This window comes from Schistocerca nitens, chromosome 2, assembly GCF_023898315.1.
Source record: "Schistocerca nitens isolate TAMUIC-IGC-003100 chromosome 2, iqSchNite1.1, whole genome shotgun sequence".
Taxonomy (NCBI): domain Eukaryota; kingdom Metazoa; phylum Arthropoda; class Insecta; order Orthoptera; family Acrididae; genus Schistocerca; species Schistocerca nitens.
This window is the reverse complement of record NC_064615.1, coordinates 311,515,137-311,542,680: the sequence shown is the minus strand read 5'-3', so window position 1 is coordinate 311,542,680 and position 27,544 is coordinate 311,515,137. Positions and strand designations below refer to the sequence as shown.

The following is a 27,544-nucleotide window of genomic DNA, read 5'->3' as shown; positions in this document are numbered from 1 at the left end:
TTCGTGCAGGATATATCTGGAGCGTACTGTCTTAGCTGCCTCACCGTGTATACGTATACACATACACATAAATGGATATACATTCATATACGAACAGAACCACTGCTAAGCGATCAATCACTGTATTGATATCCAGGGTGTAATGAGTGCAAGTGCAGATATTTCTATTGGTGACTGAGGATTGTGTACTGAACAATATTATGTCAGTGTTTACATCATCTGCAGACTAATAATTATAGCTATTACAAGTCATATATATTTCAGATTGTGTAATATCTCCAAGTTCATGTGGAAAGGGCAAGCCATTAATGCTTATTTTCCCCTGGGCAGCAGGTTAGTTGTTGAAGTGTGTGTGCATGGACTCTAAACAGTTAATTTACACTGACACTTAGTTGTACACACTTACGACTGAGCAGAAAACATCAGGTGGTAAAGTTTGTGACGTGTTTGTGGGAAGACTGTTCGACACTGACAAAAAAAAAGGTAACACAATGGTGTGTGTACACATTAAGGCTCCACTTATAAAAATATCTGCGCTTATACCCATTACACTTTGGATAATAGCAGTCATGGCCAATGGTTGCACATATAGCGCAATGCCGCGAGTCTTCGGTTATATTTGTGAATTTGTGTGTTCTGGTTTCTACGCTGGTATACAACGAGGTGACAAAAGTCATGGGATACATTCTAACATCGTGCTGGATCTCCTTTGGCCTGGTGTAGTGCAGCAGCTCGATGTGGAATGGAGTGAACAAGTCGTTGGAAGTCCCCTACAGAAATACTGACCCATGCTGCCTCTAAAGACGTCCATAACTGCGAAAGTGTTGGCTGTGCAGTATTTTGTTCACGACCTGACCTCTCTATTATGATCCATAAATGTTCGATGGAATTCGAGTCGGGCGATCTGGGTGGCCAAATAATTGTCCAGAAAGTTCTTCAAACCAACTGTGAACAAATGTTTCCTGATGTCATGGCGCATTGTCATTCATAAAAATTCCACTGTAGTTTGGGTAGATGACGTCCATTAATGGCTGTAAATGGTCTCCAAGTAGCCAAACATAGCCCATTCCAGTCTATGATCTGTTCAGCTGGACCAGCGGACCCAGTCTATTCCATGTAAACACAGGCCACACCCTTACGGAGCGACCACCAGCTAGTACAGTGCCTTGTTGGCAACTTGGTTCCATGGCTTCGTGGAATCTGCACCACACTCAAACCCCACCATCAGCTCTTACCAGCTGAAACTGGGACTCATCCGATCAGACCTCGGTGCTCCAGTAGTCTAGGGTCCAAGCGATATGGTCACGAGCCGAGGAGAGGCGCAGCAGGCTACGTCGTGCTGTTAGCGAAGGCTCTCCTGCCGATTGTCTGCTGCCACAGCCCAGTAACGCCAAATTTTGTCGCGCTGTCCTAAATGATGCGTTCGTCGTACGTCCCACATTGATTTCAAAAATGGTTCAAATGGCTCCGAGCACTATGGGACTTAAGATCTGAGGTTATCAGTCCCCTATAACTTCGAACTACTTGAACCTACCTAACCTAAGGACATCACACATATCCATGCCCGAGGCAGGATTCGAACCTGCGACCGCAGCAGTCGCGCGGTTCCGGACTGAAGCGCATAGAACCGCTGGGCCACAGCGGCCGGCTCACATTGATTTCTGCATTTATTTCACGAATTGATTTTTTTTTACCGCTGACAACTCTACGCAAACGTTGCTGCTCTCGGTCGTTATGTAAAGGCCGCCGGTCACAGCGTTATGCGTGGTGAAATTTGGTATTCTCAGCACACTTTTGACTCTGTGGATCTGGGAATACTGAATTCCCTAACGATTTCCGGAATGGAATGTCCCTTGCATCTAGCTCCAACTACTGTTCCGCGTTCAAATCTGTTAATTATAGCCGTGCGCCCATCATCACTTCGGAAACCTTTTGACATGAATCATCTGAGTATAAATGGCGGCTCCGCCAGTACAGTGCCTTTTATACCTTATGTACGCGATTCTGCAGCCATCTGTATTACGTTCATATCGCTATCCGATGACTTTTGTCACCGCTTTGTGGTCAACTTGTACCCGAAAAGAAACGAGTGACGAGTTTTCAGTTAAGTGGGCAGCAGAGGAGTCCCCGAGAGTGCGGAGACGGCGAGCTCGGTCCCGCTGGCGAGTTCGAAGCTCATTTCCGGTGCCTAGTGCGCACCTGCGGGCTGAGGCCGGCGAGCGCGGCGTAGGCGATGGCCTGCGGGATGAGCGTGAGCCCCACGGTGAAGCCGGCCATGGCGTCGCAGAGGGCGTCGCCCGCCGAGTATCCGCGCAGCCAGCCCAGGATGGGCAGCCGGCGTCGAAGCTGCAGCCGCAGCCACGCGCAGCTGGGCTGCATCCGGCGCTTCGTCAGCATCTCCAGGGCCGTCCGCGACGCTGCCGGACGTCTGTTTCTGCTGCTGCAAAAAACACGTGTAACAATAACTAAATATACACGGTATCACAACGGGACTCAGTACTCAAAAATTCTCCGTACATTATACACGGTCATTCTAAATCCTTCCAATCCATATGTGGCATACAGCGAACCAGTGCTTAACAGTATTGTTTAAAAACAGTCTTGGTTGCAATTTTAATTTTTTTATTTTTCACCGACGCGTTTCGCCTTATTTAGGCATCTTTAGGTTAGCTTTTCTAGATGGACGCGAGAGGCACCAAGATCTGCATAACGCGTTCCCGTTCACAGGAGCTGGTTTTTTAGCTAATGTCTTCGTTAACTACATTGAGCTCCAGGTGTTTAAACGCAATTCCTACTTTAGTCAAAAAAATTTTATTTTATCGGCGTTATGTTGACAACATTCTGGTTGTGTTTAATGGCGATGAATCAGAAATTTGACCCAAAGATGATTTTCACATATGAGGATATGAATACTGACGGAGTCCTCAATTACCTAGATCTGCGGTTACAGCTACGCGATAACAAAGTATTCATAGATATTTTTAGGAAACCCACGGCCACAGATGCTATTATTCATGCTCCTTCCTGCCATCCCCACCAGCATTACGCTTACTACCTGAGCCCCCATCTTACTCTGTTACTCGCTCCTGTGAACGGGAACTCGTTATGCAAATCTTGGTGCCTCTCGCGTCCATCTAGAAAAGATAACCGGAAGATGCCAAAAAAAGAAGAAACGCGTCGTTGAAATATAAAAAAAACTAAAATTGCAACCAAGACTGTTTTTAACCAATACTGTTATTTTAAATGATGGACCCATTTTCAAAACTTCGTATTTATTCAAGTACAAATCCAAAATGAACATGCTTTATACCAATGAAAAGAGGAAGTTTCGAAGTTTTTTCGTAATGTTTGATATCAACATAATAAATTTAGTAATTTGTAATTAATTAGTTTTTAATACTTAATTAATAATCAGAAATGTAATACACTACTGCCATAAAATTGCTACACCACGAAGATGACGTGCTACAGACGCCAAATTTAACCGACAGGAAGAAGATGCTGTGATATGCAAATGATTGGCTTTTCAGAGCATTCACACAATGTTGGCGCCGGTGGCGACACCTACAACGTGCTGATATGAGGAAAGTTTCCAACCGATTTCTCATACACAAACAGCAGTTGACCGGCGTTGCCTGCTGAAAAGTTGTTGTGATGCCTCGTGTAAGGAGGAGAAATGCGTACCATCACGTTTCCGACTTTGATAATGGTCGGATTGTAGCCTATCGCGATTGCGGTTTATCATATCGCGACTTTGCTGCTCGCGTTGGTCGAGATCCAATGACTGTTAGCAGAATATGGAATCGGTGGGTTCAGGAGGGTAATACGGAACGCCGTGCTGGATCCCAACGGCCTCGTATCACTAGCAGTCGAGATGACAGGCATCTTATCCGTATGGCAGTAAAGGGTCGTGCAGCCACGTCTCGATCCCTGAGTCAACAGATGTGGACGTTTGCAAGACAACAACCATCTGCACGAAGAGTTCGACGACGTTTGCAGCAGCATGGACTATCAGCTCGGTGACCGTGGCTGCGGTTACCCTTGACGCTGCATCACAGACAGGAGCGCCTGCGATGGTGTACTCAACGACGAACCTGGGTGCACGAATGGCAAAACTTCATTTTTTCGGATGAATCCAGGTTCTGTTTACAGCATCATGATGGTCGCATCCATGTTTGGCGACATCGCGGTGAACGCACATTGGAAGCGTGTATTCGTCATCGCCATACTGGCGTATCACCCGGCGTGATGGTGTGGGGTGCCATTGGTTACACGTCTCGGTCACCTCTTGTTCGCATTGACGGCACTTTGAACAGTGGACGTTACATTTCAGATGTGTTACGACCCGTGGCTCTACCCTTAATTCGATACCTGCGAAACCCTACATTTCAGCAGGATAATGCACGACCGCATGTTGCAGATTCTGTACGGGCGTTTCTGGATACAGAAAATGTACGACTGCTGTCCTGGCCAGCACATTCTCCAGATCTCTCACCAACTGAAAACGTCTGGTCAATGGTGGCCGAGCAACTGGCTCGTCACAATACGCCAGTCACTACTTTTAATGAACTGTGGTATCGTGTTGAAGCTGCATGGGCAGCTGTACCTGTACACGCCATCCAAGCTCTGTTTGACTCAATGCCCAGGTGTATCAAGGCCGTTATTACGGTCAGAGGTGTTTGTTCTGGGTACTGATTTCTCAGGATCTATGCACACAAATTGCATGAAAATGTAATCACATGTCAGTTCTAGTATAATATATTTGTCCAATGAATACCCGTTTAACATCTGCATTTCTTCTTGGTGTAGCAATTTTAATGGACAGTAGTGTAAAATAAATGTTCATTGTGGCCACCGTTGGCTGCACGGCAAACATCGACGCGGTAGCCAAATTCGTCTCACACACGCGAAAGAGTATCTCCTGTTTCTGAGTGCACGGCATCAGTGATCCGGTCCCGCAGATCGTTCAGGGTGGACGGTAGAGGTGGGACGTAAACAACTTCCTTCTGAAACCATCACGGCCCGCCCGCCACCGCCCGCCAAAAGCTTTGAAACTTCCTCTTTTTACTGGTATAAAGCTTGTTCATTTTGGATTTGTGCTTGAATACATACGAATTTTTGAAAATGGGACCATCATTTAGAATAACCCTGTACTACCCCAGCGCGTAAGCTTTTGGTAATTAACCAGCTTCAGCATAGCATGTAGATGCCCAGTGAAGACTGAAAACTATCGTGTGTTAGTCAAGGATTTTTGTTTAACACTAAATTATGGCCCTAAACATTTCAAAAGCGTGGTGGAATAGTGAGACTGTAATTTAATTTTTTGACCAGGTGAGATACGAATGTAATGAGAGTGAGAGAGTGAAAGTTACCATAAGTTTTATTGTTTATTATAATTTCTCAGACAAAACCAGCGCAGTAGTTGCACTGAAGTATGACACGAAGATGTTTAATAACGTCCTATTCACTGACAAATTATCACAAGAACATGAAACAGTTACAAGTAACTAAGGCTGGCGGAGATTCAAGACAAGGAAACGACAGGTGGGTTACTACGCGATTAGCACGCTGATCCGTTTCCGTGCTCCGACGACCGTGATTGCCAGACTTCGAGTTCGTAAAATTATGCATGCCAGAAAGGCGTCTTCCTCCTACTCATTGACACTGTAACGTTTACTGAGTGCATAGCGACCTATACACGCCGAAGCCGACTGCAGGTCTTACCATATTTTTAACAGCGTCGTTGAGTTTTCCGCCAGTGCTGCTCTCGAAGACCACTGGGTCAGACCAGTAGCTTCTCCCGGGAAGCTACGCAAAGATTGCATCAAGCCCCAGTTGGAGCTGCAAAGTGAAATGACTACTTCTCATACACAACTCTGCGAGCGGAATTCGAACTGATTCTCTCACTAGCAGCAGACCAAGTCTGTTCTCACTGAAAATTCGCAAATTTTCCTAACACCACTTTTATTTATGTAAATTTACAAGGTCGAGGGCTGAACAACAAAAGAAAGGTAACAGTGGCGATGCCAGTAAGAGTCTCCTAATTGAGGCAAACAAAAGCTCACTTCTAATTTTCCACAGAGGTTTGTGGTAAACACACACACACACACACACACACACACACACACACACACACACACACCAGTAAAAGTCCAATTCAGAGACGAAGACGTAATCTTCAGCGGTCGAAGTCCACGAGGTCGGCATCCTGAGTGAACTGAACTTTGGGGCTGGTTCTAGCCCCTAAATAGCTGTCTCCAGCCAATCGGTGATACTTCCTGCAGGCCGTGGCTCGAGCTCCCGCTGCAGGAAGTAGTGCTCGGAATGTCTGTTTCCATTATCTTGTATGTGAATAGCCGGTGTTTAACATGGTGCTTTCGGTACCCCTTGGACGTAGACATCCCCGTCCTCTGTAGTGTAATATGGGTTGCCGGCCTTCAGGGGCTAACTTGGCTCCGGCATAACAAAGTCCACCTAGTTCCCCCTCTCTTCCCTCGTAACATTCGCCCCTTCTTTGAGATCCAATCGTAGCCTCTCACGAGCAGCAATCCAGTCACAAGACTCAATTCTCGTGGAGCGTCGTCCCACTTCTCAACAATTTTCCAAAATTACTGCATCAGACCAGACTGACCAATGAAATTCCCGCATTTGCACGACCAGAGGCCTACAGTTAAAGAAAAGAATGTGTTTCAGCTCCCTTCCTGTCGGTGTCTCAAAGGAGCGCGTAAACGTGTTGTTTCCTACGACCCTCTAAAGATGCCTATTTGCTTTATTTATATGAGAGCATAGCTACAGGTATTTTTGATATGAGAAATTTTCAATCTCATGCTTGTAGAATCCTCACACATTGCCTGCCGTGTTCTGGCGAGAGCTTAGAGCCATAAATACCTGTGGCTTTCGCAGAACCTGCGCAGTGTCCACCGGTATATTGCTCTCCTATCGGCAGACTAAATGCTTTAGTAAAGTGGTAGTGGCGGTTATCTCGTGCAGAATTCCAAAGACGGCGTTACCTGCTGTCAGCATTGTGTAGGCTCGCGACGGTCGTCCCTTCACCCTGTCCTACCTGGCGTCGGCGTCACCTTTACAACCTGCGTTAAGTTAATGCTGCCCATCGGCCCGCTTTGATCTGCTGTCTGTCTGCGAAACTACCTGACCAGCCACACGTAATTCTCAAGAAATAAGACGTCTACAACTACTCCATGTGTTGGCAATCACTATCGGATATTCTTTAATAAAGATAAGGGAATAACCTGTTTTCAGATCAAATTAATTTGATCTACATAATTTGCATCTCAGATATCGATAATGTGAAAGTCGACGGAACCGTGTTTCACCATCTTTCAACATGCGAGGTAATCATAAGGCTTCAACGTTCAATAGCTCCATTATGAAGCTGACAACCGTCCTCCAGTAGTTCAGGATGAACGGTTTGAATAAATAACACGTTGTTTCCACTTAATACACGAGCAGGCAGTGTAGCTGGTCCTAGTAGAAAATCACCGATAGTTCTTACCCAAAAAGTTGAACGTGGGCTGATTCTGGTAATGAACCTTCAACACGGCGCGTGGATTTTCGGCATTCTAGATATGGTGATTGTGGTGACTGAAAATGCCGTTTCTGATAAATGATGCTTCGGTCACTAATAGTAATATGCTAAAGAACTGTGGGCCTGTGGAATGTTGGTACAGAAGCCAGTAGTAGAATGTTCAGTGGAGTTGAAAATCAAGATCTTGATTGGTCTCATTCACAGACTGTGCCTGGTAGAGGTATATTAATTCTTTCTGTTCTCCACATGAGGACCGTAGCAACTGGTGGCGTGCAGTTGATCTTAGAGTACTTGGTTCCGGTGAGCACTGCAGCGAATACGCAACCGGCCCCTCTAAGGTAACGGTCCTGCGACCTTCCGGCCTACCGGCACTGACCATCATAAATGCACGACGATCGTTTTCCCCTCAAATGATAGGTTGTTGACATAAACGTTGTTGGCATGGAATGTCGTCAACCAAGAAAACGTGTAGATTGCACATGTAGATTGCACATGGGCAGCAGCAACACCATTTTCGTATTCCGTCGCGCTGACCGAGTTTTTACAGCCCATACCTCAGGAGTGTCGAATAATACGTACGCACAGCTACCAAGAATGACGCCATATCCCAGAAAGTGGTCCCGAAAATACGTAGCAACGAGAGTTTTAGTTCATTTTCCCGCGCAGAATCCATTACGTCACTTTATTATCACCAGTTGCGAATAATCCAGTTTACAAGTCACGTCATTTCATTGTGTAACTTTATTTTCCTCCATCAGGAGATTTTACTACTGACGACGGCCATATTTTACTGGAATTAAATCGTTTGTATACGGAGAAAATATTACATAATAGATAAAAACCTGCGTTGTGTGAACATGTCTAAAAAGAAAAAGAATTATTGTAGTGTCCTGTTGATGTCGAGCTGATAATAGATGAGGATTGCCGACTAACCTTAGTTTCGGATCTGATAACTTACGGCAATGATTCCTAGATATCCGCATTATTTAGGTACTTATAGTTAATATTCACGAAGAAACATTTTTGTTTTTATTAATGTACAAACATTTACGTTTTATTATAAAATTTATATCATTGAAGAGCATTTCATTACTCAGCAAGAACGGAGGAGTAACTTTTCTGTTGTGCTTATTAGAGTGCTCGTTTTTGCTGTCAACTGTTTGAAACCTGGCTGACAACTGGCGCGTGATGTTCGCACAACTTATCCTATATATTCATCAGTTAATATACTAATATGGCAATATATTCAGCTAAATTTATTACCGAATAACAATACATCAATGAAACACAGCTGAACGGCCGGCCAGTGTGGCCGAGCGGTTCTTGGCGCTTCAGTCTGGAACCGTGCGACCACTACGGTCGCAGGTTCAAATCCTACCTCGAGCATGGATGTGTGTGATGTCCTTAGGCCAGTTAGGTTTAAGTAGTTCTAAGTTCTCGGGGACTGATCACCTCAGATGTCAAGTCCCATAGAGCTCAGAACCATTTGAATTTGAATAGCTGAACGCCCCTAACATTCCATCTATGGAGATGAAACACATACAAATAATATTCGTTACTTCTGCACTCTAAGACAGAAAAAACGATGAACCGCAAAAAAAAAAAAAAAAAAAAAAAAAAAAAAAAAAAAAAAGAAAGACGCACTGCAAACGCATTATTCGATTGTGACGGAAATCGGTAGATGTCATGCATATGTACAGACAAACAATTTAAAATTTCAATAAAATTGTATCATTTGTTAAAAAGAAAGAGCTTCACAAATTCACGAAATAAATAACTCGTTCGTTCCTCTCTGACCCAAGTGCAGGCATTCATTCGTCTTTCCATTTAGTGATAAAAATGGTTCAAATGGCTCTAAGCACTATGGGGCTTAACATATGAGGTCATCAGTCCCTTAGACATAGAACTACTTAAACCTAACTAACCTAAGGACATCACACACATCCATGCGCGAGGCAGGTTTCGAACCTGCGACCGTAGCAGCAGCGCGGTTCCGGACTGAAGCGCCTAGAACCGCTCCGCCACAACGTCCGGCATTTAATGATAGAGTTGTTGTACGTTCCCCTGATGGATATCGTTCGAAGTTCTGTCCAGATGGTGTGTTAGATCGTTAAAATCCCGAGCTTGGTGGAGGGATGAGCCCATAATGCTCCACACGTTCTCAACTGGGTACAGATCAGTCGACCTTGCTGGTCAACGTGAGGTTTGGCAAGCACGAAGACAAACATTAGAAACTCTCGGCGTGTGCGGGCGGGCTGAAATGCAAGGTCAGGATGGCTTACCATGTAGGGCAACAAAACGGGGCGTAGCATATCGTCGACGTACCGCTGTACTGTAAGGGTGCCGCAGATGATAATCAAGGGGCTCCTGCTACTAAATGAAACGACACCCGGACTATCACTCGTGGTTGTCGGGCAATATGGCGGGCGGCAGTCAGTATACGAGGCGTGTTTTTTAAGTAAGGTCCGTTTTGTTGTAGGCACTAGTAGTTCGCGCGCATACCGCAACGAACGCGTGCGTGGTGTACCGGCATGCCTCGAGAACAACTGTGCTCAGTTTGAGCTCTGTAGCTAACCTGTATGGTTGTGTTCTGTGCTATCAAAATGTTTAAGACTATCGACTCGCCCGCCGTGTGTGAGGTTTTCGTTAGCAAGTAACCTGTCTGCTTCCGAAATTCATCGACAGATTTGCGAAGTGTATGGTGATATTGTTATGAGTGAAAGCAAGGTGCGTAAGTGGGAAAGAGAATTCAAAGATGGCCGTGACAACGTCCATGATGAGGACCACTCCGGTCGCCCTTCTTTGATTACAGACGATTTGGTGACTTCAGCTGAAGCGAGGACTCGTGAGATCAGGCGCTTCACAGTAACAGATCTCTCAAACGAATTTCCTGACGTGTCGAGATCAGTGCTTTACTACATTGTTTCTGAACACCTAAAGTTCAGGAAACTGTGCTCCCATTGGGTGTCGAAACTCCTAACAGAGGACCACAAAAACCAAAGATTTGAGTGTGCGATGAAGTTCTTGATTCGTTATCACGTAGAAGGTGACGGTTTCTTGAGTCAGATCGTAACTGGAGACGAAACATGGGTTTTGCATATCATGCCCGAATCGAAGCAATAGAGCATGGACTGGAAACACACACACTCACCTGTAAAGGTGAAGGCCAAACGGACTCTGTCCCAGCGCAAAATCATGGCGTCGGTGTTTTGGGATAGGCATGGTGTTTTGTTGGTCTACTTCATGCAACGAGGAACTACTGTCAATGCGGAAGCATACTGCCAAACCCTGAGACAGCTACACAGAGCGATTCAAAGCAAAAGATGCGGCATGCTGACAAAGGGAGTTGTCCTTCTCCATGACAGTGCAAGACCACACACTGCAGGTCAGACCTGCGACTTATTGGACAGTTTTGGCTGGGAAGTCTTAGACCACCCACACTACAGTCCTGATCTTGCACCGAACGATTACCATCTGTTCCTCCACCTCAAAAAACACCTCAGTGGAAACCGTTACAATGATGACGACGACGTGAAAACGGCAATGAACTCTTGGTTAACAGAGCAGGTGGCAAGTTTTTATGAAGAGGGTATTTTAAAATTGGTTGGAGGTATGATACCTGTTTGAACAAACTTGACCACTATGTCGAAAAATAGAGTGAAGTATGTACTTTCTGAAAATAAATTTACTTTTTTGAAATAACCTTACGTTGTGTTCTTATCTTCAAATGGACCTTATTTTAAAAAAAAACACGCCTTGTAGTATCCCACCACTGTCCGGGTCGTCTCCAGACACTTTAGGTCCTGGAATATCATTGACTGAAGTAAAACTGTTTTCAGTGATGAGTCTCGCTTCGAAATGAGCCCCGATGATCAACGAAGACTTGTCTGGAGACGCCACGGCCACCACATCATTGTCATCCGGCGTGTGGCCCAGCAAACAGCCTTGATGGTCTCGGGTGGCATTTCATTTCATAGCAGGTCCCATTTGATTGTCACCCGCGCCGCTCTTGCACCAAAGCGGTACGTCGACGATATACTACGCCCCATTTTGTTGCCCCTCGTGGAAAGCCATCCTGGGCTTACATTTTAGCAACATAACGCCACCGTGCACACGGTATGAGCTTCTGCTGATTGTCTTCGTGCTTGCCAAACCATAACTTGGCCAACAAGGTCGCCGAAAGTTTGGAGCATAATGGGCAGGGCCCTCCAGACAGCTCCGTATTTTGACGACGTAATGTACCAATTGGACTGAATTTGGGACACTGTCGCTAAGAAGGACATGCAACAATTCTATCAATAATTTCCAATCCGAATAACTTCTTGTTTAAGGACCAGAGGTGCAATAACGAGTTGCTGACTTTCTCAATTTGTGTAGATTTTTTTTCTCTCGAATAAATCATCCAGTTTTTCTGAAACTGTGATTATATGTTTGTCTGTACATGTACACGACAGCTACCGATATCCGTCCCATGAGGATATTTCCTTCGTGGTGCGGCTCTCTCTTTTTTTTGTCTTACAGTGTATTTAATGATCTTGAGTGTCGAGTACAGTGATTCATACAATCAGTCTCTTGGCACACTTTTCTCTTACTTTGACGCTCGCAGCACTCAAACCCTGAATATCCAGATGTGGGTTCTGCCCTGAAGAATAATTTGTCTATATATGAAGATGGTATCTGCTTCTATATATATATACAGTTAAGGCTCACCGGCCATTTGACCATCTTCTTCTGTGCGGATGCACAAACAGTGCCCGAACTCTTACGGGAATCAGCAAAAAGCCGCGAGTAATGAGTATAATGGGCAGGGGTACTATGAATATAGTGCGGGACAATAAGTTGGGAATGTGGGTCTCACGGGAGACGTGCCAGACATAAGTCCCTGCAGTCGCATTATTCTCTGTGTCCCCTGTGACTCAGATGGATAGAGCGTCTTCCGTGTAAGCAGGAGATCCCGGGTTCGAGTCCCGGTCGGGGCACACATTTTCAACTGTCCGTAGCCGGCAGGGTAGCTCAGCGTGTTCGGTCAGAGAGCTGGTTGGCCTCTGTAATAAAAAACTGAGTTGAAGGATCAACAAATGAATTTGACCGCATGTCATGTGACATCTGCAACGACCAAACACAACGATCAACAACGAACAAAAAACAAAAAAAGAAAATGGATAGAGCGTCTACCAAGTAAGCAGGAGATCCAGGGTTCGAGTCCCGGTCGGGGCACACATTTTCAACTGTCCCCGTTGTCTTATATCAACGTCTGTATGTAGCTAGGGGTATTCATTTCATTGTAAAATAATTAGTCCACCGTGGTGCAGAACGTAATTACGGTTTTACAAGTGCACACTGAGCGCTTTCCACCGATTACTGATAGTTTGCATAAAAAATTAGCATGCCAGAAATAATGTGAAGATATTGTGACGTCACAGTTCTCGAACTTCGATGCCATGTAGTGTCGAAGTAATGCGCTTCCGGGTAGAAGTTGCCACTTGAATACTGACCAGTTTGCCGAAACACACAATGTAATAAGCATCGTTGTTTTTCTTACTCATCCTGTGTACTTATAGTTTAGTTAGAAGTGTCAAGAGAAATCTACTCAATGGGTCAGAATAAATAAATAACTGTAACAGCTGCCCTGAGAAGATTTATTGAGCTGCTTTTGGTTCACAAATAGTTTCGTGACTGTAAAGTGGCATGCTCAGTGGCCAAACAACTGATCTAAAGAAAAGAAAAATGTGACGCAGGATGTGAAAGTTGCTGTATTTGGACGGGTTACTCCTGTAACCGAAATATCAGATCTGAAGATGGTTCTAGATGAACCGAAACCGGTCAAATGAATAAACATTTTGCAATAAAGACGGATTATAAGTAACATTGTAAAATAACTGATTGCGGCTATCCTATCAGACATTATGTCTGTTTTTGCAAAATGGTCTAAAGAAGACGCGAAACAACAACAACAACAAAAAAACACCATGTTTTTTCTAGGTTATATCTCGCATTTAGTCGAATATTTTGACGATCGCTTTTTTATGTTATGATCAGAATGAGGATAGAGGACATCTATGTTTAATTGAGGGACGCATTCCGTGTCTAAACAGATGAGTTGTTTTTCTTTTGTTGTTTATAAGATAATTAAAAACGTTGTCATATAGTTTGCGCTATGTATCTTAACAAAAGGTTTTTTTCTTTACATTTTCCTTAGGTAAATTGTTTGGCACCTGAGGATGTGACTTTATAGTCAATTACTGGTTGTAACCAATAGCAGATCAATAAATCTTCTCACGGGAGCTGTTGCGGTTATGTACTTATTCAAATGGATTTTCGAAGCTGTGACTGCCCCATTCTCTAAGTGATTTGTTATTGAATGAGTAACTGTGTGCTTCCAAAAAATTCATCCGAATTCACAAGTCTGTATCTTTCACACCAATGAAAATAGAATCTTGACTTACTCATTAAAATTAATATATTACTTTGGTGCCAGTTGTAAGTTTCCGGTTCCTGTGGTTGCCTTTAGGGGTCGTCCGTTTGTTACCCGAAGTACCTCGAGTCGAGAGGACGGTAACACAGCAACAAACAGCGACAGCTGTGCGGCATGATTTTCATCTACAGTACGGCACTGCATCTACTACAACCGCAAGGGGCGTATGAATCTCGCATTGTACCGTTGACCTCCAAGGTCGTATGATCTCACGTTATGCTATCTTTTTTTTGTAGGTGTTTGTCAAAGACTCTGTATAAGTGCATCCCGTTACAATAACTGTGGGTGAATGGCGACACCGCATGACACCACCATTGAACGCAGACATACTCGCAACAATATGGAACGAGACTGACTATCGCCCGGGCGCGTGTCATGCCATCGGAGGAGGGCACATTGAATATTTTTGTAAGATAAATGAAAACTTTGGCCATGAACGTATTGTAAAGAGTGCCCAAGTTTGTATAACCTTGTAAAATCAGATGCTTCCTTTCAAAATAAAAACTCTGAAGTCCTGTTCGTAATTGAAAATTCACCCAAGGTTATATCTTTATTCATGCGGAAGATATAATCTTATGAAATCGGATGAGTCTTTGTGAAACATCGGTATTATAAAAAATTAAAGAATATGTTTTAATACGAAGTGACATATTTAAATTATTCTTCAGGCTTTTCCGGCAAGCTGTTGAATCTTAATGTGTCGGCTGTTCTGCCGGATGTCAGTGTGTCCGTGCACAATATTTCGACAATGTGACTCGTTGTCTTCATCGGATGCTACCTGGAACTGCTAATTAGTGGAAAGAGTCCAATGTTCTAGCAGGAACGGACCGCAGACGGAACTCCTAAAACAGAGCCTGGAGGGGGAAGGCGGTAGATATATATATATACTGGACCTTTTCCACTCGACAAGCATGTTCAGGTAGCACGTGATGAAGACAAAGAGTTACGTTGTCGAAATATCGTGCTTGGACGGCACTGACATCCGGCAGGGTACCCGTCGGCTTAAGACGCCATTTTTAAAATAAATTGTAGTTTCCGAAACACAAAGGTTAGCTGACACATTTGTGTTTTTGAACCACTTTTACATGTGATGAGAACAATATGTGAAGCCTCTTCTGGCTGTTGTGGAAGAGTCGTTTTTCAAGGTCTCTCATGCAAAACGAAAGAATTTCAGCTTTATGTGAAGACTGTTAGCGGTACAAGTTCGTCGGTGGAAGAGCAGTTCACATCCAGTTTTATGAGCGCTGGCACAACAACGTCATGATTACTTAGCTGTATGTATAGGTTAGAGTCATAATCACATGCTCCAAAATAATGAAAATTGAGATGTCGACATATTCTCATATAGCTTTATACATAGAACATAATTCACGAAACAGTTATTCACATTTGGCACAAGGTCCTTGAGAAAACCGGTGTTAAACTTTATGGTTAGTTTCAAAAGTCTCATGATTCGCGAGCTCTTGTGAGTTTTGTCCCGTACCTCATCGTGACGAATCAGCGATTAACTCACTCGGCGCCGTTTTCTTGTTTATTGATGCCAGTGGAGTGTGTTTTCTGTTCTGTTCAGTGATATACCGGCTGATCAAAAAGTCAGTATAAATTTGAAAACTGAGTAAATCACGGAATAGTGTAGATAGAGAGGTACAAATTGACACACATGCTTGGAATGACTTGGGGTTTTATTAGAACCAAAAAAATACAAACGTTCACAAAATGTCCGACAGATGGCGCTTCATCTGATCAGAATAGCAATAATTAGCATAACAAAGTAAGACAAAGCAAAGATGATGTTCTTTACAGGAAATGCTCAATATGTCCGCCATCATTCCTCAACAATAGCTGTAGTCGAGGAATAATGTTGTGAACAGCACTGTAAAGCATGTCCGGAGTCATGGTGAGACATTGGCGTCGAATGTTGTCTTTCAGCATACCTAGAGATGTCGGTCGATCACGATACACTTGCATCTTCAGGTAACCCCAAAGCCAATAATCGCACGGACTGAGGTCTGGGGACCTGGGAGGCCAAGCATAACGAAAGTGGCGGCTGAGCACACGATCATCACCTAACGACGCGCGCAAGAGATCTTTCATGCGTCTAGCAATACCTTTTTTATTGGTTCTAATAAAACGCCATGTCATTCCAAGCATGCGTGTCAATTTTTACCTCTCTATCTCCATTATTACGTGGTTTATGAAGTTTTCAATTTTATACTGACCTTTTGATCACCCGGTAGACATAGAAGAGTAAAATTATTTTCAGTTTTAGAAGTGAATCTCCTTCAGATCTTCAGTTTTATTTTAGCAGCTTATTTTCTTTTGGTATTTGATAGTTTCTTTCTTCTCAAAGAATGATTAACAAATTTGAATTATTTTCCTGATTACAATATTCTACTCTTCTTTGTGATCAATAATTAGTTCTCATGAATGGAAAATTTGTATATTTCTTTGATCATTAAACTGAAGAAATGTGCACGGTAGACATTTATTTTATGAAATTGGAAACGGTATACCAAACCAGAGAATATCTTTTGTAAACTAATACAAGCAAAGTCCATAAAAGATGATTAATTGGTATTTATCACGATTAACATCGGAATGTAATATTATATATACACTGTAGAAGAGAAAGTGGCTTGCAGCCGAAAGCAAAAAATGTTGCATATCGAGTCGCAACACGATAGTTCCCGCGAAACCAACATCGTCCAAACAGCTCAGTACCAAAACTCACAAGATCCAAAATGGGGATTGTCAAAACTTACATGTTCCATAGCTCATTAACAAAACTCACAAGATCCATAATAAAACTTTAAATAATTGTAATTTCTCAATAAGCAAACATAATTTGAAGTATACATAATGATTTATAGCCATTGTTTTTGCACATACTGATGTCAATATATGGGACCTGCGCACGATGCATGTAAAACACGCTTTTAGTCATTTGTGAAAATTTATGTTTTTGGAGCATGTGAGTTATGCTTCTAACCTACTCATATGTATCTGGACTTCCCGAGACGCTTCCTGTCGACCACGATAGGTAGTTTTGGAATTAAGTCCGCATACCAACAATTTGGCCTCGACTGCCCTTGCAGGTAAACAGTGAAGGCATCATTACCGACATCTGAAAACTATGACAGCATGCTGCTAACATTGCCCTATCTTTCCTGCCGAATGGCAAAACCCTGATGCTTCCGTTGGTGACTTGGCTGCACCAAAGCTCCATTCGAGATTGGCAGTCATTTAAGTTTCTTCCACTCAATTATCCAGCAGTTCCTGGTTTCCCCGTTCAACGAACTCCTAAATGTTTCCACCGAGCGAGATGACGAAGTAGCAGTACACTGAACTTATATTCGGTGGAATGGCAATTCAAATTCGCGTCCGGCTACATAGATTTAAGTTTTCCCTAATTTCCCTAAATCACTTAAGGCGAATGCTAGGATGGATTCTTATTAAGAGGACGGCCGACTTCGTTACCCATCCCTTCCCAATTCGAGTTTATGTTATGCCTCTGAGGACCCCGTTGTCGACCGGACGTTAATCTTTTTTCCTAAAAATTAGAACTGATGTTCCTATGAGCGTTTCTTGCCACAATCCTCTTGTGAAATAGTGGATACAGCACACAATGAGCTATCTGTTTACTGCACAATGTTTCTCATAGTCACTCGTAGACCACCCATCATTTCCATGTCATAGATGTTAATGATGGTTCCTCTTCTGTTGGCAGATCTGGATAGGTCAATCCCAAAGCCGGCATCCTACGATGTTCATTTCCGTTCTCAGTTTTTATGAAGCAGTATAGTAGGATCAGCCTGCCGAATATCGATATCACTGTATATGTTTGCAGCCATCCTTCCCTTATCCACACCGAGCGAGGTGGCGCAGTGGTTAGACACTGGACTCGCATTCGGGAGGACGACGGTTCAATCCCGCGTCCGGCCATCCTGATTTAGGTTTTCCGTGATTTCCCTAAATCACTCCAGGCAAATGCCGGGATGGTTCCTCTGAAAGGGCACGGCCGACTTCCTTCCCCATCCTTCCCTAATCCGATGAGACCGATGACCACGCTGTCTGGTCTCCTTCCCCAAAACCAACCAACCAACCTTATCCACATACGTCTGTTGCAGTTCTTTACCTGGAAGGATTTCTTTTACTATTCAGCCAGAATCATTTTACTACTGACAAAACTGCAATGAAGAGATGGCAGCATTGTGTATATACTACACAAATTCAGTGATCAGCACTATGCAAAATTAAGCAGATCGCGATGTATTAGTACTCAAGGAAGTTCAGAGACAGGGAAAGAAGCATTATACTACATAAGGACACAGTGAATGCACATGACAGCCATTATTGTACCTTATGGAAAAGACTTCAGTGGTCGTTAGGTCATTATTGAAGTCTGTGAAGAAATACAAGCGCATTACAAGACCAAAGTTAGGCTTGTGATATGGTTGTACTCCACCCCCTCCGTATGTGGTTGATCCATGATAAACCGAGGAATGCTTTTCAATTTGATCATGAATCTAATATTGACGGTAACAGATAACTTCATTGTGCTCGGCGACAGTATTGCGGAATAGTCATTGCTGCCCCTGTTCTCTGCCTGCTATCGCCTTAGTCACAGAGAAAGCGGCAGTTGTTTTGAGGCACAGGATTATTCATAAGTACCTACAGGATTTCAGAAGAAATTGCGCGAAAACTACAAGACATAGAGAAAAATGACACATGTCAGTGGACAGAGCATCTCCACACGCCTAAAAAATGGTTCAAATGGCTCTGAGCACTATGGGACTTAACATCTAAGGTCATCAGTCCCCTAGAACTTAGAACTACTTAAACCTAACTAACCTAAGGACATCACACACATCCATGCCCGAGGCAGGATTCGAAAGTGCGATCGTAGCGGTCGCGCGGTTCCAGACTGAAGAGCCTTTAACCGCTTGGCCACACCGGCCGGCCTCTGCACACGTCTCTGTGCGTAATACGCACTGTGGTGCAGATGCAGGGTGCACAACTAGGGAGCAGGCGTGTCGGAACATATTGACAAATAATTCGTTCCGTCCAGTCTTCGTCTCTGCAATTCTTTGTATCCAAGCAGTGCCGGACAGGACTGTTACGGGACGTAACATACCTGTGTATAGGCTATTATTATTTTGGAGTCGCCGCTCCGGAAAGCATTTCATAGGCACTGCCAGTTCGCTCCAACCCTCCTGCCAGCTAGGAATCAGTGTCAGATGTGACACAGCTTTTTCACAGTAGCTTACGCATCGTGTAACGGAGGTGAGTCCTGTGAACCAACGCGGTATTAACGTAGAAGGATGTCGCAAGCCTAAAATTCATATCCATGCTTAGGCACGTAGGCCCCTGCCCCCCGAGGCGGTTTGGATCCGGGCCGGCCCACGCCTCCAGTATCCCGAAAGCGGTCACTTTAAAGCGCTCGGCATTCCGTGTAGATCAGCTGTTCTGTATTGTTGCATATAGTTTGCACATACAGACAGGCAACCCAGTGGACAGATTTCCAAAGCAGGCTGCTGCAGTGACTTCAGCGAACTGCACGCATGTGTTCTTCCTTCCGTATTGACATTTTTCACGTCACAAATAGCGCCCATATTGATGCCGTGCAATATGAGAACAGGTCCTCTATCCACTGAAGTGGTTACATTTTCTATATGTCTTGTAGCTCTTACACAGTCGTTTTCCGAAACTCCGTAGGTCTGTATTTCTTGGCTGTCGCTAGATGGGAGAGTGCATGAGAATCACGTGGTATCGGTAATTGTTGTCGAGCGGATGCAGTATACTTGTATCAGGTTATTGTGTGAAACTATCTCAATGAAAAATGTGAAAAGCAACTGAGTTAAATATTGCGTGTAATGTACATATCTAAGTGCTGGTTAATGATTGTTTATTATTTTTTTCTGGAAATAGAAATTCCAAGACTAAATATTATTTAGCCCAGACATGGCCTCCAACGATTATGCGTGTTTGGATGCGTTAAAGAGCACCTAGTTCGGAAGAAAACAGGGATGGTTGAAGTACTACATACCGATGTCCTGTGGTAGTTACATCATACTCCTTATTGCCCAAGAAATTACACATCTCTCATAACGGTGACAGCGATGCGTGAGTTGTGAGGCGAGAAACTTCTGACACGTAAGTGCCGTGTAGGCTTGAGCGAGTCTTGCTTCAAGCGTGTTGTGTTGCGCGCAGTGCTTCCGTATGGCTATGTTTGGCGGGGCCAACCTGGAAGGTAGTGGGGCAGGGCAGAGGTGCCTGGCGGGTTGCGGCGGCCGCAGGGGCAACAGGTGCCGCACCGGCCGTGACCTCGGCTCTGGTTTCGCGGGCGCGTGCGCCTGCTTCCTGCCCAAGGGTCGGCGGCCTCTGCAGTGGACGCACTCGCTGTCTGCAGCCGCTGCACGCCACCACACGTACATCAGTATACAAGTAGGAGGGGACATGGCCTGATCATAAGGTCAGACAATATATTTCAAATAACTACAGGTTCGAAATCCTCCGTTGTGGAGTTACGGTTATACACTGAAGTCTCAAAAGTCATGGGATACCGATATCACATAGATGGATGTAGTATCGCTTACACAAGGCATAACAGGGGAGTGCATGGGGGGAGCAGTCATTTGTAGTCAAGTGATTCGTGTGAAAAGTTTTCCGACGTGGTGCTGGCCACAAGACGGGAATTAACAGACTTTGAACGCGAAATGGTAATTGGAGCTAGACGCATGGGACATTCCATTTCGGAAATCGTTAGGAATTCAATATTCCGAAGTTCACAGTTTACACAGTGTCACGAGAATACCAAATTTCAGACATTACCTCTGATCACGACCGCCTTCACTTTAACGACCGAGAGCAGTAGCGTTTGTGTAGAGTTGTCGGTGCTAACAGACGAGCAACACTGCATGAAATAATCACAGAAACGTATCCGTCAGTACAGTGCGGCAAAATTTGGCGTTAATGGGCTACGGCAGCAGACGATCGACACAAGAACCTTTGTTAACAGCACGATATCGCCTCCAGCGCCTCTCCTGTGCTTGTGGACATATCGGTTGGATCCTAGACGAGGTCTGGTCGGATGAGTCCCAATTTAAGCTGGTAAAAGCTGATGGTAGGGTTCAAGAGTGGCGCAGACCCCACAATGCCATAGACCAGAGTTGTCAACAAGGCACTGTGCAAGTTAGTGAAGGCTCCATAATGGTGTGGACAGTGTTTTCATGGAATGGACTGAGTCCTGTGGTCCAACTGAACCCATCATTGATTGGAAATGGCTATGTTTGGCTGCTTGGGGACTTCATGTTACCAAACAAAGATGGATTTTTTTTAATATATGACAATGCGCCATTTCATCGGATTGAAGAACATTCCGGACTTTTGAGCGAAGGATTTGGCAGCCCAGATCGCCCGACATGAATTCCATCGAACATTTATGTGACATAATCAAGATTTCAATTGGTGCACAACATCCTGTACTGGCAACACTTTCACAGTTACCAACGTCTATAGAGGTAACATGGCTCAATATTTCTGCAGGGAACTTCCAATGACTTGTTGCGTCCATGCCACGTCGAGTTGATGCACTACGCCGGGTAAAATGAGATCCTATACGCTGTTAGGAAGTATCCCATGACTTTTATCATCTCAGTGTAAAACAACAGCCAATCAGCGACGAGATTGAGGAAGTTATCCGATAAGGGACCGTTTTTGGCCAGCCTAGACGTGCGGTTTTGTCTGACTAAACTGTTGCTATGTTATGCTGTTTTTATCGTGCTGCAATGTGTCGCTGTCCTATTCTTGGGGCGCTTACTGTAACTGGGTGGCAGATATTTCATCGACGAATTGGCCCAAGTGAATCTAGGAGCACTGGATACGAGTTATCGATCTAGCAGGATTCCACACAATAAAGGTGCCTGCACAAATCCCCTATACAGTTGCCACCTAATATTAGCAAATCAAAACCTGAATTAATTAAAATCTAACTGCCTGCTGAGGGTCGAAGGGCGATAGTGCCTGTAACTGTTACTGTGAAAAGTCATCAGAATCACCGATAAGTCCTCCACAGAAAAAAAACACCTGGTCGATTAAAAAACTTCTGTGTTCAGACAGATAGGAAATCGTCCATCAGTTCATCTACTTGCTTTTCTAAATTCAAAACACGAATCTTAGTCAAAATTAGTTCAAATATACATCACTACATTTTCTCGTGATGGCTGGGTGTTGTGTGCTGTCCTTAGGTTAGTTAGGTTTAAGTAGTTCTAAGTTCTAGGGGACTTATGACCACAGCAGTTGAGTCCCATAGCGCTCAGAGCCATTTGAACCATTTTGAACATTTTCTCGTATATATACAACAGTGTATAGTTACTATTTCCTAACTTGAACTATTTCAAAAGTTACGTTTATTAGAAATCACTTCGAGTGCGGCGCGTGTACCTTTACAAGATCTACCACGACAGAGAAGTATTTTATTTTTGAATGTTTATTTAAAACATTGTAAAATAAAATACTCCTCGTCATAGTTGACCTCGCCGGCCGTATTTGGAGTTTCAAATAAACTCCGTATACGGGCGGCGAAGTCATGTTCTCTTTGACGACTGCCTCATTCTCTCCGCGCCGTCGGCTGCCCGCTGTTAGTGACCTGTTCCACAGGTCGGGGTGCACACAGCGGCGCCGCGTTAATTACATCGCCCATTATACAACGTTCTTTTTACTTCGTGGTTGTCTTTCAGCTGCATCTACATCAAACAAAATTCCCAGAAAATAGACCGATGGACTGGTTAGTAAAATAAATGAATTCGGCTACTACAAGGATGTTACAACTGCCGTCCGATTTAACAGTCAACTCAAGTGACTATCGGGTCGCAAGAATTTTTGATACCGCGATAATCATTCACAACATGTCAGAAATTTTCGAGAGGGTGCACGAATTATTTCTTCGATGATGTCAAATTCGGAGGGTTTTTGCATTTTTCCTTCGATTAATATTATGTGACCATTTGGCTTAACGTTTCCTTACTTCACTTTTCATATTTTTTGAATAGCGTAAGCGCGTTCTGAAGCGCAGTATCGCTGTTGACTTAAAAAATCCACGAGGATCAGCTTTCATTTATCGGCAAGTACTGCCACATACGATTAACTGGTCCAAGCGAAAACATTCTTTCCTTACCATTAAACAACTATGTGCATGCCATTCACAAGCAAATTCTCCTACAAAATAGCAAATATTTTCAGGCCACACAACATTAACATCGCTTTCATAACATATAAAAATAACAAACTGCAATACGAATGGTTCAAATGGCTCTGAGCACTATGGGACTTAACATCTATGGTCATCAGTCCCCTAGAACTTAGAACTACTTAAACCTAACTAACCTAAGGACATAACACAACACCCAGTCATCACGAGGCAGAGAAAATCCCTGACCCCGCCGGGAATCGAACCCGGGGACCCGGGCGCGGGAAGCGAGAACGCTACCGCACGACCACGAGCTGCGGACAAACTGCAATATGTACTGAGACACAACATAAATAGACAGATATATCAATGCAATCAAGGATTTACAAAATACTGGTTTTTACATGCAAAGCCCTTTATGTAGGCCAAACTGGGAGAGACTCCCAAAAAACGAACACAGAATTGCCTACCTCACAAACAATTACGTTAAATCAGCAGTGGCCACCAACACTGACAACACTTGTCACCCTTTCCAGGATAGCGGGAATGGTCTCCATATATTATGTAAGCTAAACAAGGGAGGCCAAATGGACTACAAATTTTCATTCAGGGCACAATACACGGTAACAGGTTGCAAAATGATAACTACACTGCTGGCCACCGTAAATGCAACACCCTGAAGAAAGCATCCGAATCAAGTGAAATTTACACCATGGGTTTGCAGCGATGAGATATGCAACTGATTAGAATTTCAGCGCAGACGCACATCACGCGCGCCTGTGGCGCCACCTCATAGCGCCATTTAAGGCTTAGCGATTTCGACGAGTGTACATTCGGCACGTGTGTTTACCTTGTGGTTGTTTCACACGACGATCAGTTATGCCTCGTAGACAACAGCGAACATCTTTTGATCAAGTATCCGAGTTCGACAGAGGAAGGATAGTGGCTTACCGAGATTGTGGATTATCATACAGAGAAATCGCTAGTCGTGTTGGACGAAACCAAACAACTGTAATGCGGATATGTGACCGTTGGATGCAGGAGGGTACGACGGACCGACGTTGTCGATCGCATTCACCTCGGTGCACCACTGCACGTGCTGATAAGCAAATTGTGCGCATGGCAGTGACGGATCGCTCAGTGACATCCCGAACCATAGCACAGCACATTGCGTCTGTAACGCATCATCCAGTGTCTGCGCGTACCATTCGACGCCGTTTACAGCAGAGTGGTCTGTCCGCAAGACGTCCATTGCTTCGTCTACCATTTACGCAGAACCACAGACGTCTGCGTCGCCAATGGTGTGATGACAGACGGATGTGGACGGCAGAATGGAATGACGTTGTCTTTACTGACGAGGCACGCTTCTGTCTGCAGCACCACGATGGTCGGATTCGAGTGTGGGGACACCGCGGAGAGAGGATGCTGGACAGCTGCATTATGCACCGCCACACTGGTCTTGCACCGGGTATTATGGTATGGGGCGGTATTGGATTTTACTCTCGCACGCCTCTAGTACGCATTGCCGGTACTTTAAATAGCCGGCGCTACATATCCGAGGTGCTGGAGCCAGTTGTCCTTCCTTACCTTCAGGGCTCGGCCACAGCCATATTTCAACAGGATAATGCGCGACCACACGTGGCACGCATTGTCCAAAGGTTCTTCGTCAATAACCAGATTGAATTGCTTCCCTGGCCGGCTCGCTCTCCGGATCTTTCGCCGATAGAAAACATGTGGTCCATGGTTGCTCAACGAGTGACCCAGATTACATCCCCAGTTGCCACACCAGATGATCTTTGGCAACGTGTGGAAGCTGCTTGGGCTGCTGTACCCCAGGAACACATCCAACGTCTCTTTGACTCAATGCCGAGACGTGTGGCAGCGATGATCTCCAACAATGGCGGCTACTCTGGCTACTGATTCTGGCAGGAACCACATGTCACAGACGTCTGTAAACGTAATCATTTGATACTTGGTCAACATGTTATCTACAAAATAAATCTTGTTGTGCTACCTCTTGTCTTTCTTGGTGTTGCATTTACGGTGGCCAGCAGTGTACAAAGTGATAACGTCTTCAAAAATTTCTCCAATGTGGGAAGCCTCTTTTTATTAATATAAAGTGACTATGTTAACTGAGGAAAGCCTTAACTACACTGAATAACAAATAAATAAAAAATAATCATACTATGTAGTGTATTCCAGGAGGAGTGGTCAAGATTCAGGGAGATGACAGGGACGATCGTTCGCAGCAAACAAACCTACTAAACATGGGCTCTAAAATTCATGCCTTACGAGCTATGAGCACTTATTCATCTTCGATACAATGAAACGAATATCTTCTACTACAAGCTCTTTGTTTTTCATATTTTGCGCGGAGATAGTATAGGTCAAATTAAGAAAAAATTGTACAATAAACATGGCCTCTGAAACGCATACCTTAAAAGATATGAGCACTTGTTTAGTAAGAGCTTTATGTTTCAAAGTAGCGAAAATGAACAAGTGCACATAGCTCTTAAGGTATGCATTTTAGAGCCCATGTTTACTACACTATTTTTACGTAGGACATTCGTTGTCCATATCACTGAATACTGACAAAACTGTTTTATCTTAACAGTTAAGAATGTTTGGAATGTAAACAACTAAATATGAAAGCGTTAACTGTGTGCTCTTTGTACAAGATAAATACATATTCAGCAAGAAAAGTAAGTAAAGAAATCAGTTAGTTGACACACACATCTAAGGTACAAACTGAAATAAATTAATCTTTCTGTGCAGCGATAAATTTGGATAAATTCTCATAGGAAAATCTAGGAAATAAACCTCACCAAACTGGAAAAGAATCTATAATAAAAATTAGTGTGCACGTAACTACGAAGTACTTGGTGACAGCTTGTTGCCGAAACCTGTTGTGGTAATAAATGTTGATAAAAAGTGTCTGAAGCAGAAAAAAATTATTTTATAAATTCCGTGTTTTCTAGCGATAGTAGCTTACCACAACAAAGTCGTCAATGAAAAATCTGAGCCCACTATTGTCAGACTGGATGTAGTGATTTATTGTGAATTTAAAAGTTGCTGTTACATTTCCTTATGGTTTTGACGAGGGTATCGGCGCTTCTGGAGAACGATCATGGGCGATTGTACCATATTGAGTTCACCGTCTTAAAAACCTTTGGTATCAAAGTACCACGTTGAAATCTGCCCTATTTCTTTGTTCTGTCTCATGTAGTTAACATCAGGTAAACACCACAAATTTTGAGTACCTATACGCATTGGAAGTCCCTCAGAAACTTTCAGCAAATAAGCCTATTTTACGATCATCGCAATGTTCACTGAAATAGAATAGCTCTTCAAGGAAGTAATAAAAAAGGAAGTAAGTAATACAACTTTCTTTTAGTTCCTGGTAATCGTTTGAAATACACTCATCTGTCCAAAGTTAGTTTCAATACTCTTCTGCATATTATTTAACATCAGAGGCGATGGAGAACCCTGGAAATGAGTTTTACTTGCTATGGAGATCTTAACTGGAAGGTACTAATAAAAGACACTCGTGTGTACTATCTGGTGTGCGAAATTGTCGCCATTTTAAACCATATTCGCATAAGTCGGACATGTGGGCGCAGCGATTGGACTCTTCAATACGGTGACATATTGATTGAACGAATATGATTGTAAACGTGACTGTATAGTTGTGGAGACATTTATTTTTGTCCAATGTGATCATGAATCGTACACCTGGACACAGAAGCTGAAAAACCATGTGAAAGTCGATTAGGAATAAAGTTGACGAATTTTAGATTTTTTTTCGAAAGTTAAATAGTGATAATTTAGTGTTAGCGATGTTACCTAGTGTGACTAGATATCAGATTCAAAAGCTTCGGTGCATTTTTTTAAAGTCGAAATCTGTGTAATACTTATTTGCCTGTCAATCGTTGCTTAGGAAATATACGTCTGGGACACTCGCAAGAGTTACAAGGAATAATGTATTGACATGTTGAAAATCTTTTATTTAATGCGTATATACCCAATTAATTTTGAGATACGTTTGCACTGCAAACCAGTTGAAACAGTGACAAGATGGGGCGAGTTTCGCAACGTCAGAATTCAGTGCTGGACAGAAGGACGGTTCTTATGCAGAAATCGTGAGAAAAACAACATATTTTTTCAGTGTCTTTCAGTTTATGTAGTAATGTACAATACCGAATGTTATATGATTGTAAAGTTGACAGCCAGTGAAAAAAAAAGTCGAACTAGGTCTCGACAAGGCGAAACTTGCTTGTGACTGAATAGTGCAATTTTTGACACGCAAACGAGCATTACACAGATTTCGACTTTCTTT

At 43.6% G+C, this 27,544-nt stretch overlaps 1 protein-coding gene across 2 annotated transcripts in view; it reads right to left on the bottom strand.

The window, feature by feature from the left end:
* LOC126234383 (sodium-independent sulfate anion transporter-like) overlaps window positions 1-27,544 on the bottom strand; it is a 337,508-nt gene that overhangs the window by 130,579 nt on the left and 179,385 nt on the right. The window contains exon 2 of one of the 2 annotated variants that reach the window (XM_049943069.1): window positions 2,200-2,440. In XM_049943069.1, the coding sequence (XP_049799026.1) occupies window positions 2,200-2,397 (198 nt within the window). In that variant the 5' untranslated portion in view covers window positions 2,398-2,440. The remainder of the gene's footprint in view (window positions 1-2,199; window positions 2,441-27,544) is intronic. The other variant, XM_049943070.1, reaches the window with a different exon arrangement.